The sequence below is a fragment of the Nesoenas mayeri genome (genome assembly GCF_963082525.1).
Source record: "Nesoenas mayeri genome assembly, chromosome: 2".
In the NCBI taxonomy this organism is placed as follows: domain Eukaryota; kingdom Metazoa; phylum Chordata; class Aves; order Columbiformes; family Columbidae; genus Nesoenas; species Nesoenas mayeri.
In genome coordinates, this window is record NC_137543.1 from 108,988,628 (window position 1) to 109,003,525 (window position 14,898).

At 41.2% G+C, this 14,898-nt stretch overlaps 1 protein-coding gene across 1 annotated transcript in view; it reads right to left on the bottom strand.

Annotated features, from left to right (window-relative positions):
* The window catches only part of ITGA9 (integrin subunit alpha 9), a gene marked incomplete at both ends in the record, with an annotated part of 220,912 nt that overhangs the window by 156,799 nt on the left and 49,215 nt on the right, over positions 1-14,898 (bottom strand). Inside the window, one exon of the mRNA XM_080364271.1 lies at positions 11,607-11,767. Within this exon, the coding sequence (XP_080220397.1) occupies positions 11,607-11,767 (161 nt within the window). The remainder of the gene's footprint in view (positions 1-11,606; positions 11,768-14,898) is intronic.

The following is a 14,898-nucleotide window of genomic DNA, read 5'->3' on the forward strand; positions in this document are numbered from 1 at the left end:
AGAAATATTCAGTGGGTTCAGAAAAGGCTGTGAAAATGCTGTCTCATGTGAGTAAAGTCTGCTCTGGTCTCCAGGCAAGATCCTCACCCCTTGCTGAAGCCTGGATAGTTTTTGCCATTGATTTCTTTTGCCAGGGTTGCAGTGTTTGTGTTGCCTCAGCACAGAGTGTGAACTGGGCTCCCCAAACCTGGCTGTGCTCCAGGGCCCATCCTCTCAAAGCCGGGTCATGATTTTTGCTGCTGCAATTTGTGAGGGGCGGCTTTTATGGAAACAATCGCATGGGTAACACAAGAAAATGGAAACCGCCTCCCCCAGCTCCCTTCCTGCAGCTGAGCAGTGGATGGGTTCAAATCTCATGTGTGCCCGGGCCCCCCACTTACATCTCCAAGTCACAGGGAGCTCATGGGTTGCCAGTCACAGCTGGTGGGCTCAAACCTCCTCTTCATCATGAACTGCAGAGCTCACTGCATGCAGGCAAGCCAGCAGCCTTTCCTGGGCAAGCTTCTTCTGGGCTGGGGCAGTCACAGACCACAACTGCGAACTATACTTACTCACTTTCACATACAAAATTGTGTTTTGTCAGGCCTGTGTACTTCACCAGGGCACGAAGCAATAGTTTTCCCTGGCAGCGTATAACCAAAACAATGATTTAGAACCACTCAGTGATCTGCTCAATGATTTAAAAGGAGACATTTATAGCTATTACAGTTCCATGAAACCACCTGTTTTCTCTGAATAAAGAAAATCTTTATGAGGAAGCAATAACAAAAAAAGGTTCTGCCTCACAATTTTACACTCTGGTCTCATACTCTTTGTACATGAAAGAGCAGAGCTTGAAGAGCATCAACCACATCTCTGGGCAACCTGTTCCAGTGTTCCACCACTCTCATTGTAAAAAAAGTCTTCCTAATATCTAGCCTAAATTTTACTTTAAAACCATTATCTCTTGTCTCGTTGCAACAGGCCCTGCTAAAAAGTCTGTCCTCATCTTTCTTATAGGCCCCTATTAAGTACTGAAAGGCAGCAATAAGGTCTGCCCAGAACGTTCTCCAGGCTGAGCAACCCCAACTCTCTCAGCATGTCTTCATAGGAGAGCTGTTGCAGCCCTCTCATCATTTCTGTGGCCTCCTCTGGCCTCTCTCCAACAGGTCCATGTCTTTCCTGTGCTGAGGGCTCCAGAGCTGGATGCTGGACTCCAGGTGGGGTCTCACCAGAGCAGAGCAGAGGGGCGGAATCACCTCCCTCAAACGCTCCTTTTGATGCAGCCTAAGATACAATTGGCCTTCTGGGTTATAAGCGGACATTGTCGCTTCATGTCCAATCTTTTAACCACCAGGACGCTCAAGTCCTTCTCTGCAGGGCTGCTCTCAATCCCTTCATCCCATAGCCTGTATTGATACCAGGGATTGCCGTGACCCAGGTACAGGTGATAGAGCTTAGTCGCTTACACAAAGGGGATTTTAAAGCCTTTCCATCGGGCTGTTGTCCCTATATGCTTCAGTTTCACCAAAACCACTTTTTCATGTCTAATGGTATGTTTCACTTGGTGTGTTCTAGATCATAATAGGTAAAAAAATATGTGAAAGAAGGTATGAATTTATGCAAGACATATTCTGTTTTAACTTAAACTCTTCGTTACTAATTTATATTTTTACACTCTTTTCTTCTCACCAAAGTGACATTAATTGTCACTTCCCTTATAGCCAATCTTGCCAAATGAGAAGCTGTGTTTGCTAATGGGATGAAAATTACCAAGTCATGACAAGTTTAACCAGTTGTATTTTTAACTTATTTTGTCATCTAAGGAAGTCTTTAGTGATGCAGAGTGTGTGCCAAAAGAAGGAAGTCATAAATTTACTTTACTCGCGCATTAGATTCCCTTAGATTTACAGCTAACTCTTCAAATTTCAGTCCAGAATTTAACACCAGATCTCAGTCTGCTTTCAGAACAATAACAACAACAAGCAATATAAACTATTGCAAAATTCTCTTCCTTTTCATTATTATTTGTTATTACAGTCAGGCTATCACCCAGTCCTAGCCTTATGATATTAGGTACATTCACATATCAAAGAGTAAAAGCATATTCAGTGCCTTAAAACCTAGGCATAAATGGAGATTTAGAACAGCTAGAACAACGAGGTGGCAATAAAATAATCCAACTTGTAAAAAAGCATGCAAAAGCCATTTACTATTAAGTATTTTTCAGTTTTTCACAGAGAAGATAAATGTTCACAAATAATTTCAACAAGGACTTTTATGGGAAACTACTCGTATTGAGTATGAGAAACTATGAACACCAATAGGTGCAATTCAGGCGGGAAAAGTGGTCAATAACTTGACAATAAAGGCAGACTAGATGATCCTTTGGTTAAATTTTCTGTGAAACACTGAAGTTGCTACATTATGTCCTTGGTGGAATCTCATCAGAAAAACCTCTTTGGTGCAGCAGCATTCAGTTTTTGCCTAAGGACCAATCAGATATTTGTGTTACATGCAGCCTTTACAATATCCTCTTCTGAAAATTGTTCTTTTAAAGCTGTGTAATTCACATGCAGCAATAAAAAATTTAACACTAGATGGAAACAAATGGCACATTACACTGTGAGACAGTCAGTGGACACCAGTAGAAGAAACAAACCCTCAAAATTAGCTTGCACATATTCCTAACATTTGACTACTTCACTGCTTTGAGGATAGCTTTCAAAAGTATGCTTATTTTCAAAGATGACCCTTTATTCAAAACAGAAGTGACCACTGAAAGCAAGCACAGTAGCCACAAACATTTGGTGGGAGAAAAGGACACTGTAAAATCATGACACACTGAAGTAGAGAAGCGCAAGTCAATGTGCCTGATTCATCCAATCCATAAGAACATCTTGTATATAAGTCAGGAAATAAGCTTCAGCATATGCCATTCAGTCAAAGACACCATGGGCAAGTGGAAAACAATTTGAGCTCCCCGATAACTACCCCTTTCAAATCTTCGGAGCACAGCTAACATAGGATAACATGCAGGTTCCAGGTACAAAATACTAAACATTCCCTAAAGTAAGGGGGACTCCAGGAGAGGTCATGGAGCTCTACAAGGGGAATCGACAAAATTATGCAACAAACCAGAAGTCTATGACCAGGAATGTAGCTTTTGATCACCAGCACAACCATACCATCTGTAACTACCCCACTGCATGTGGAAACGCTGGTGGGGATGAGGGTAATGGCACAGGGTATGGGCCTTTCCTCAGCTGTTTCTGGACCTCAGGAGTTCAAGATTAATTAAGTTCCACAACTGAAGTTACATAGTGGGGGAGAAAGGGAGAAAAGGCACTTTCTGCCAAAAAAGCTCCATGCCTACAACCTGTTACTCCTATATTTCTTCAAACATATTGTCAGGCACTTTGGTATGAATTAAGGCACCAGATTAACATTACGTGTTGTCATCCAAACCAAACTGAACACAGAGTCTCCCAGGAGTCCCAAGACTCTTCTGACTACAAGGAGATTATGTTTGGAACATACCCAGAAGTCACAGCCAGCAAAATTAATTGGTTTTTTTTAGCCTGGAGAGGAGTTTTGTGTTGGAAGTTGCATCAAGTGTTTTCGAATAAAGTGCCTTGCTCATTGCTTCCTAAAGGTAGCACAACAAAAGGATGATAATTTTAGGTACTCCCCAGTTTGGACGGGATAACTCAACCATGTACATGCATGTGTCTGAGATTACTGCACAGACTGATATTCCTCCATGTGTTATAAACAGGAAAACCACTAAGACAAACAAGCTGTTCCCTATTGTAATTTTCTGCAGCAAGACTCTAGCACTGAGCATACTCCCCTTAAGTGTAAACTTGTCCCAAAGACGTACTAATAGACTTTTATGACATAATTTGCCATATGACTCTGCACCAAAAAAAAAAAAAAACCCAAACAAAAAACACAAAACAAAACCAAAAAAACCCAACCAACCAACTAAAAAAAAACCCCACCAAGCTCAGGAAGTTTCTAAAACAGTAATGGTGTTGCCTTCTTTCCTTCTTTGTTGCCTCTTTCCATCTGAGAAAACAAGCTCTTTGGTTAACCAGGAGTGCCAGAGAAAGCAAAAATACTCCTATCCTTCATTACCTGCCTTTTGAAATAACTTTTCCTAGCACAAAGTGCAGCACCTCTTATCTCTGTTTGGCCACTGACTTCCTAAAGTGCTATCACTGGGAAATGCAATGACTCCTACCAGACAAAAGCCTCTCCAAACCACAAGTTCTCCCTAAAAGAGTCATGTTCCATCCAGGCCTAAATCTGCCCCTCCTGGGTCTCCAAAAGGTTTAATATGCAAATTAAATCTCTTTTTGAGGAACTGCAGTATCAGACAGAAACACATCAGTGGGCAGACAGTAAAGCCTCATACCTGCCTGCAACTGAAGGTCTAAGTGCAGCAGTGAAGTATCATGCTTCATTAAGACTTTACATATAATAACATCAATTCTCAGCTGTGTTAAAACCTAAGAATTACATATTTTTGAGAGACTCTACTTGAAAAAGAAATCATATTTATTTCCCATTACAGAATATATCAAAGGGACAAGTTTATGAAAGGGCTCAAGATTTAGATCCCTTTAGGGTTTAGCAGGGAACACTACAGTTTAAAAAAGGCAGGTAAAAAGAAATACAAGTCAGGCAAAGCAGAGTTTCAGCACCCACCGTGCTGTAAGTCTGCTGACTTTGAGCCTCATCCAAGATTATATTTCATTTAGGAAGCATAAAATCTCTCTACTTGGATTCATGAATGTGATTACCCAGGCACTTTGTCTGATAGCAGCTCCATCAGAGCAACCAAGTTTCTGCCTGGGCCATAAACTTGGCCTTTTGATACATGCTGGCAAAAGTCAAAGAGCAATAGCGATCTAAAGTAACATTAGTTACTTTGCTAAAACTTGAAATAGGATGGGTTTTTGTTTGTTTCCTTGTTTTTATAATGGACAAGCTCCATACAGAGCAGAAAACACTCAAAGATACTCTCCAACCAGAAAGGAGACATGTGCCACCCACTTATAACTTCTTATCAGTGTGAAGGTAAAGGGGGAAAAAAAAAAGTGTTTTCTTTAAAAACCTGGGAAGATCGGCAGAGGAAGAGCATCTGGACAAAACCTCTGCCTTCATCTCACAGCTGAAAGTCTCCCACTGGACTAAGGACAAAAGACCTTTTGGGTTACCAAACAGCCCTACTAGCAACACTGCCCAGGAAAAAGCCCCCAAACAGTTAATAGCCCAGTATCTACTGTAATTTGCTCTCCCATGTAGCTGCATTGCCAGCACTAGCAAGTCTTACAGCACTTCACCACTTGCAGCATTCATCCCCCCGAAAGGATGCTAGTGCCAGGTATAGTTGGCAGCTTCATTCTAGACACATTGTGCAGAACAGTTTCAAACTTGAGTATAAGCTCAACCCTTAACAGACAATCTTACTTGCTCATGATGAACCTTGCAAAAACCTTTGGAAAAGCCAAACGTCACTCCATGGTCATTAACAGTATTTAAATCTTGACACAGTTAATGTTCAGCTCAAAGATGTCAGGCGTCCCACCAATTCTTAATACTCTTTCTGGTACGTCTAAATCCCTGTACTTATGAGGCAATGAAAAGGAACTCAGAGTTATGCAGCTAACAACTGTTTTTCCTTTGCCCATATGAGCTACTCAGGAAAAAATGCAGCTTTTCTTCTCCCTGGCTTATTTTTCAAGGTGAGACATCAGCTCTACCCAGCACCAGACAGAGTTTATCCAAAAGGAGAGGGTTGAACATTTCACAACAGAGTAAGGCAACAGAAAACACTAGATTTATTTTGCTAAGATGGTATTTATTTTGCTCTGCTGGAGAGAAGGCAGGCTGTGCTAATAGATTATGAGCACACTTTGCACAGTTTTGAAAAACACAATTGTTCCGGAAAGTATTCTTCTGTAAATAAACCTCTGTGCTTCATGATCACCCAACTTATCCCACAGTCCTTTAAGACTGAACATATGATCTGACTGCTTCTGGCTCAGCTTGACAGTTTCTCCAGTTGTCTCAGCAAAGGGAAAAGAAAACAAACAAACAAAAAAATTAATAAAACAACAAAAAGGAACAAATGCAAAGATATCAACTCTGCTCTTGGTCTTGAACCTCGCTCACTGCAGTGATCATTCCTGGCAAAACTACACAGCAGCTTTCACCTTTCTTGAAGTGATGATAAACTTCCTGCTGCAGGCTGGTACAGGTCACCATTGCCTTTGTTTGCCCAGTGGTCCAAACCCTGTGAAATTCTGGATAACAGCAACTAAGTTTTCATAGCTGTTGCTGCTGCAAAAGCAATCTCTGGTTCAAGTATTATCCCCCTGACTTGCTCTGATTTCTCTCCTCTCCCAGGGAGAGGTGAGCAGGACCAGATAGGTCACTACCAATAGGAGCTGCACTTGCTGAGGGACCAGTTTTCACCTCCTCCTCCAAGCAGTGGTCGCCACCCATGTCCAATACCTGGCCCATCACTTGCAGCACCAGTGTCCCAGGAATATCCTCACTAAACGTAAGCAACCAGGCTCAGCCTGTAGCCACCAAGCCTAATTTGAGTGCTTCAGAAGCAAGCTCTGCCAATAACACCTCCCTCCGAAAGGCTCCCTGTTGACAGTATGGGAGAAACCTATCCCATTTAAAAAACAAAACAAAAACCCCACAAACACACACACTTCAGAACAAGCTCTTGAGTGTCTCTGGCTGCCTTACAGTATCCTGTTACACCACCAGCCAAACCTTAACACAGAGATGCTAATTCACAGACAGACATCTTTCAGAAGAAAGTGCTTTGTGCAAATGATCAAAATGATACCATCTCACGATACCATCTCCACATCACATGTGACAGACTGAGTGCTTTGCTACCCAGACTCTAGGAAAAAAAACCAGATTACTATGAATTAAGAATAAAAGACTTTAATAAATGCATCCCCCTCAGATGAGATCAAACAGCTATATAGATAGAAACAATCACAGACCGTGACTAAAACTGGCAAGCACTAGAGATGAAGTTGTGCAAGATCAGCACCCCAGAGTATCTTCAGAGACCTGAAGTAACAGTGATGCACTGCAGACAAAGTCCAGAAATATACTCACAAAAAGGCAAACTTCTGGCTACAGAATTCAGCAGTGAACAAATCATAGCTGTGCAATTTCTGTTGCAAGAGCGGCATTTTATTCCAAATCTGCCTGTACAAACGCAGCATTAGCTCCTCACCTATATGCCACAATGAAGGGCCTTTGGTTTCACTTTTCCTCTGTTGCTTCTTGGCCCCATCCTCCTCATGAGCTATGGCCGGATCCATCAACCATTAATACGATGAGCAACATGAGACTGCTTAAAACAACCAGACAGTCACCAAGATAAGCATCTCTTGAAAATATAAATGCTGTGTCTGGTTTATTCATGTGCCAGGACTGCTGATGATGTTTGGAGTTATTACAAACCTTTCACTCTGCACACAGAGAGCAGAGACTGGTAGCAATAGGAGGCCCACTACCTGGCTCATGGTGGGGTAAGAAACCAGACTGTGCTTCTTTAATAAATGTGGGAATCGTACAAGGGCTTTGACCACCATCACCATTACACCTTTGTGACAAATCAAGGAAGATGAGATTTGACCCCACATAAATGTGAAGGCACAATGTGCTTTGCTGTCTGCATCAAATCATCTTGTCCTATCCACAGGTAAATCTATCCTAAATATTTGGGGAGCCCACATAAGCAGAAAACAACTAGGGCAGTTACTGGAAAGGTGAAATAACGGTGCCCTGATCACAGCATGTCTTAAACACACAGCTCATATCTTCCGAGCACCATCAAATGAGCGCAGTTCCCAAGAGAAAACTCTGTATTTCAGCAGCAGGCCCAGATATTAAAATTAAGGAGACACTTGTAAAGCCTCCAAGCCCATTATTTTCTTAATCTTTTTTGTTTCTACCCCATTCTGCAATTTCGTCTTCTCCTCTCAGTACGACATTCAATTTTCTCATATTGATGTCATGCCTTCTACAAAAAAAACCAAAAAACAAACCCTTAAAAAAAAAAGCTAATCAGATTAAAACTTTAGCCACTTTAGCCTAGTTTTCCTCCCACAAAACAGCTGGACATTTACCATGTGATGCATTTATCTGCTGTTAGCAGTTACATCCCCTCTGAAGGAGAGAAGGTCTGTAGCGGCAGCACGATCAACCCCAGCTGCCAGAGGAGGAACTGTCCAGCAGGAAAGCACCTCCTGAGGGACAGTGGGGATCAGCGATGCGCTCACACAAGAGAACCGGTAAAGCTCCTCAACTTCTCAACTAAAAGCCACTTGCATCAGCTGCCCATTTTCTACGGAATGTATCAGGCAAACCTCCAAAGGTGGTTTAAATTAAAACAAATGCAGCTTTTGCAGATGACACTGAAGGCACTGTGAGTATTGAAACTGCTGTCTAGGTATACTAAACAATTAATGTTTCTTAAAAAATAAAACATCAAACTGATTCCAGTAGAGAGAAGATAAAAAGAAAGAAAAAATAATGAGAAAACTGCTTCTCTACTTCTTCATACCCACAGCAAAACCAAACAAAGCATTTCCATTTCATTCTCAACCAGAAAAACACATTTTCTCATTAATTACCATAATTCTAGCAACTGGAACTGTAATTCAGTACCTTGCCTTGTACAGGATCAAGTTATGATCTACACATATCCTACAAACTTTCCAAGATCCATTTATCTCATAGAATAATTTCACTTGGAAGATAACCTCGGGATCATTGAGTCCAACCATTACCTAAACTAACTCTAGCACTAAACTATGTCCCTAAGAACCTTGTCTAAACACCTTTTAAACACCTCCAGGGATGGTGACTCCACCACTTCCCTGGGCAGCCTGTTCCAATACCTGACAACCCCTTTTGTGAAGAATTTTTTCCTAATATCCAACCCAATATCCCATCTAAACCTCCCTTCATGCAACTTGAGGCCATATCAGCCACACAGTTGTGAGGAAAGACAGACTTCAGTATTCAAATTCATTAGCAGCAATAAGAACAGTAGTTCCTGTCCTGAGAAGGGAGCACAAACAGCAAAGAGGTCAAGCTCAAAAAATTGAGACTTATCAATTACAGAACAATCTAATTATTATCCCTGTCAGCTCATTTGCAGCCGGCAGCTCTTTCAGTTCTCAGTTTCACTGGGTTTCCTGAGAGCAATCCTGTCACAAGAAATTGCAGCAAGCTCATGTAGGTCTAAATTTTCCACAACTTTTCTCAGTCCCTCTGTTTCATGCCTCCAACATGCTACAAGTACAGATTGGTAAGACAATGTCATCCAGAAAGGCCTGGCACAGGCTTTTATTTAACTAACAACCTATAGAGCTCTGCTGTATGCACTTTGGACTGTACACTTTCTTTATTTAGTACGGTTTGTGAAGCTAGCAGGACACACACAAGTCCAAACAGCTTCTCTATCCTTGATCACAGATAGTCCAGAACTGACATCCTCATGTGACCAAGTGAAACTATTTGTCACCAAGGATTCAAATGAATAATAATAAAACAGATGAACAAAAATAAAGCAGATTAAGGATGCGACTGCGAACAACCCAAATAGCCATGGAGGTGAATTCATGAGGCATACAGTAAAATAAAAAAGAAGGAGGAAAGCCTATGTGAAATACTTCATGTATTTCAAGCCCACATCTTTTGTCACCCATTCTGTCACAAAACTATGCAATCAAGGAGATTTCCGGTTGGAGTTTTGGGAGGATTTTTTTTGTTTTTCACGGTTTTTATTTTACTAGCTGTTACTTCAGGATAGCAGCGAAAGATCATGACCCCATTTCCACTCTTCCAGAGTCTGCAGGGCTCTCTTTGATGTTTCTAATGTCATGTAGCCTTGTGGATCATATCACCTTTCCCATGAAAGCAAAGGGATTATCTTTCTCCACTGCTTCACATTCTCCCTTACATGAACAAACAACACTTCCTGCTATTCTTCCAACTGTGACAAATAGTTGCTTATATCATATAGAAAGTCAGTAGCCTTATTTGTTAACCAGCTGTTTTGCGTTAAGTTGTTGGTATTTTTAAACATGTTTAAATGCTCCTCTTGCCTATAAAAGTCACATTTCCCAGGAATTCACCAGAAAAATAGTGGTTACCTTCACATTCCCAACATCAGTTAGAAATGCTACAATAAATAGCTTCCTGGGTATATGTTTCCCTTTCCACAAATTCTGAACAGTACGCAAAACCTACAACAGGACTAATGTGAAAGAAATCATTATTGGGTTAAGATAGAAAGGGACATGCTGAACTCAATACATTAAAGCCTAACCAGATGTGCTTATTTGAGAAAGACCAGAATTCGTAAACTCACCACCACGTTTCCTAAGTAATGGCAATCTCATACATCTACATTTTATTTTACGAGCTTATTCCAGAAACAAAAAAACATGGGAGATATCTAGTCCACACAAATTAACAGGACATCACTTCCTCCTTGGTGGCCCTTTATTTATGTTATTTTCTCTCAACAGCCAGGCACAAAATGTTGATAAAGTCAAAGGATTAATTTTATCTCCAGTTCTCACAGTTTTTTAGGTACAAAGAAGCTTCCTGGGAAAGTTTATGCATTTAGGGATGTCTGAACCTGCTGGATTCTCAAAACAAGACAGTTCCAAGTGATATCCACCAAACTTAGGTCATACTACGGGAATACATCCTTCAGTAAAGAGGATATGCAACTCACACAACCATATTGCCTCATACTGCGCTCCAGACTGGCGATACAGATTAGTGCTTGTAATACATACACAGTTTAAAAAAAATAAATCTCCTTCCTATATAATTTTCAAAGCCATTCTATACATTTCTCAGTGGAAAAGAAAACTATTACGCTTACTTTGCAAACAGAATGGCACCTGGGTGACATTTCTTCAACAACAGCTGCCAAGCAAAGGTAATTACAGTCCTAGTAGAGCCTGGACAAATTGTTTCTCACAGAAAGAAGAGACCCTCTCTATGACCCAGTATGTGTGGAAAGCACTTTCTGTATCCCTAGGACCATGACACATGTGAAATTAAGTTATCCCACTGCTGTTTTCAAGCCCAGAGGAAACCCAGGGTGCTCTTCAAACCCAGGATCCTTCAGGATGGACCCCACATTATCCTGACATTCCCACAGACCATCACCAGCCCTTTGTGCAGACAGTACACAAAACCAAACACTAAACCTGGTGCTCTTGCCAAAACAAAACTTTGGCTCTTTATTTTGAGTATAACAAGTGTACCAACAAACCAAGCCAAAAGAAGAAAGAAATCCCTCACAAATGCACCTGATCAGACATAAACACATATTCCAGGCACCAAGTCGTAAAGGCTTGATGGTGCTCAGACTGACAAATCCTGCCAAGCAAGAAATTCAGAGCTTCCAACCAAAAAACTTTGTTCACCTGTCAGGAAAACAACATCTGAAACCAAGCAGCATCCTTTAATTGGTTGAATATATATTTAAAGAAAAAAAAGAAGTAGAATTGCAGTGAAGCCAATGTAAGCAGGGACAGGAATGAACTGACCTTGACATATGCCAGGTAATGCTCACACTTTTCCTGCATGTATGACAGTTGTAACTTCTCTGTGATCTGCCCCAGTGTCTCTCCAGAAGTCACAAAGTAAACTCTGGGTTGCTGGCTCTTTTCCTTCTTTGCCACATCAGCAGTCAAGTTATAATTCAAACCTGTTTTAAAAAGGAAGAAGAAGAAAACAAAGGATGTCAGTGAACAATAGTTATTTTCTAGCCACCTATCAATAAATCCTGTTGCCCCCGGGGCATGTGTGCTTGAAGAAAGGTCAACCCTTGTGGGTCCTCAATCAATCACTAAGTTTCCTGTGGCTGTACAAAACTAAATTCAATTACTGACGTACTCCCAGGTTTCACATCCCTATGCTCCCCAGCCCATCCTTTCCCATAGGAAATCATGTGTAAAAATACATCTAGACATGCACAATTAATTAAAAAAAAAAAAGGAAAAAAAAGAGATGCTTAAACTGTTTCTAACAGAAAAGTCAAAAACACAAACAACAGCAGCAGCCTCAAGCTTTGTTTTCCTTCTAGAACAACATAAACCATGCAAATGTCAAGCAGGATGAGGCATTTCCTGACGATTTGCAGTCATCTTAGCATTTAGACCTTAAATAGAGGTCGATGCCTTGCACTCAGTATTACCCTCTTAGATGTTACGCATCCCTGGCAGTTTATAGAACGCATACCCAGAGACTAATGAACTGTATCTCCATTTCCTGCTGTTCTACAGGACAGGTAGCTTAACACAATCAGCTGGTTTGTGACTAGATGTATCTGTGTCCAAAAGAAAACTTATTTGTTACCTGAAGTAGTTGTACAGTGTCTGAATAATCCAAGCTGTGTACACCTTTCCTGTTGCTAAGTGCAACAACGCAATGAAACTGCAACAGAAGCACAAATGCTTGTTCTGCTGCTCTCTACAGACAAGGGAAACACTGGTTGTGAGGTCCTTTCACTCATCACAGACCACAGCCTGGACTGATTTCAGCTGCTCTCAAGGCAATAATGGGAATACCATGAGATTGGCTCACTATAAATGGCTTAATTAGTTGATAATCTTCATAAATGACAGCCAGCACCAGCTCCTGTGCTGATTTGTTTACATATGTAGGGTGCTTGCCAAATTATTGCTTTGGCTTTTATGTATATTTTAAGTCCTAAATGACTTATACCAGATAATATACTCCTCATAAATGTAAACTTTTTTAAAGCCAGAATTTTATAAACAATCAGTGTAAATGTAACACATTCCTGGACTGTGGTCTTCTGTACCAAATTTCAGCATGCAGCCTTTGCTGGGTTTTGTTGTGGTTTTATTTGGTTTTGTGGTGGCTTTTTTTTTTTAATCAATGAAAATCTTAATCTCTCTAAATTAGCACAGCTGCCAATTCTATCCCCTCCAATAATTTCTCCATCAAAATTTCACTACTTTGAAGAATTTATTTAAAGATGTTATGAAACTTGGCAGAAAAGTCTCTGTGAACATTCATAATTTGCATAATTCAAACTGACCTCACTTCCATTTGCAGCATTTGCATTCTGATGGAAAGCTCATTCACAAGTTCACAAAAAGTAACCAGAGACATACTCTAGGTGGTAAGAAAAGCCACAGCTGAGGAATCAGTATAAGTACCATCACAGGGCTCCACTTGAATGTTTTTTGCTTGCTTTTGGTAGAAAAACTTGCTTAGAAGGATAATGCCTTGAAAGGGTTTCAAACTGTAACAAGGTCAGCACTAAAAACTCTCACTGAAGTTGTGTTTGCTCAGTTCCACTAAAGAGCACCACCTAAACAGAAACACAGGGGTTAGCCTGTTTAAAATCCCAGCAGCCTCTTTATTTTTTCTTTTATTTTTTTTTCTTTTTTTTTTTCTTTTTTCTTAAAGTGTGCACACACCACACTAATTCCTGGTTGTCTCCCTTCTGTTTTAAAGACCTCGAGCGCATGCTGAGATGTGCACCCGCATCACAAGAATAAAAACAAGAAAACCTGCTAGCAAACCCGGGCCTCGTGGACGCAGAGGCAAAAAGCTCTTTGAGGAGGTGCAGCCCTGTTCAGAGGAGGAGCACCAAAGGGAACCAGGGCTGAAGAGCTTGCAGGGGTGCCTGGGGAGGATCAGAGGCTCTCCAAAGGAAGCACAATGTATTATTGACACAGAACAACTCCTTGCTGCAGGCACAGAGATGCATCCCAACACAAGCACCATACCAGGCCTCCAAGCAAAGCAAACCCAGCTACCGTCTCTCCGAAACAGCAGTGGATGTTTTCAATCAAGCAGCACAGTTCCCATCCTCCCCGCCACCTCCCCTTTATTTTGACAACTTGTTTCTATGTTATATTCAATGATGTCACATCAGTGGAAAAACTGAAATGTAATGACTAAGGATTTGGATTTCCCCACCCCCCCAGCTTCATTGCTTCCAAAAAGCAACCAGGGTGGGGAGATAACTGGCCAAACTTAACACTGCTAGTGGTGTAAGTTCCTCCTGCTCACTCCAGTAGGAGATCAGGAGGCAAGTTTTCGCAAGTTAACTCTTGCAGATAATGCCTTCAAATATTTGTCCAGCAGCTCTAAGCAAGTCTGGTTAGAAAAGTTCCTGGAGATCTGCCCACCCAACTTCACACACTCACGATAAAACTCCAGCATGGATTTGATGAACTCAGATGAAGAGCTTGACTTTGCTAATGACTCTTCCTTTTCCATAACTAAAGTTAAATGCCTAAAAGCTTTGATAACAGCTCCCTCTCAGAAATTTTTGCTTATACCTGCAAGAGAACTCCCAGCCAGCAGACCAGGCAAGTTACTCATCCAGCCAGTAACAGACAAACCAAGTAAATGGCAGAAGACACTTTACAATGGATTCTCATCCTAAGTGGCACGTACATACTCGTGATGTAAGAGTTATCCACTCACAGGGCTGAAGGATGAAGCAGAGAAGAGTGAGGAAGGATTGAAATTGGACAGCGCTATTCCGTGAGTTAAAACAGGAATAGCACAGCTGTCTGTGCTAATGGAGGGGATACACACCCAGAGACACCCCGCACAGCACTTCAACGCCTGCTCGGATAAAGCTACAGCATACAAAAAGCAGGTGGCAAAATGCTCAGCAGGAATAAGCCCATCCATAAGTGCTGGTAAACTACTAGCTATAATACTGATGCAAGGGGAAGGGGAAGAAGGGAGGGGCAGGGAAGAGGAGACACTACATGGAAGAAACTAAGAACTTGCTAAAAAATAACAAAAAGCCATTGGAAAAGGAATGGTTTTTTGCTTTCTCTACCA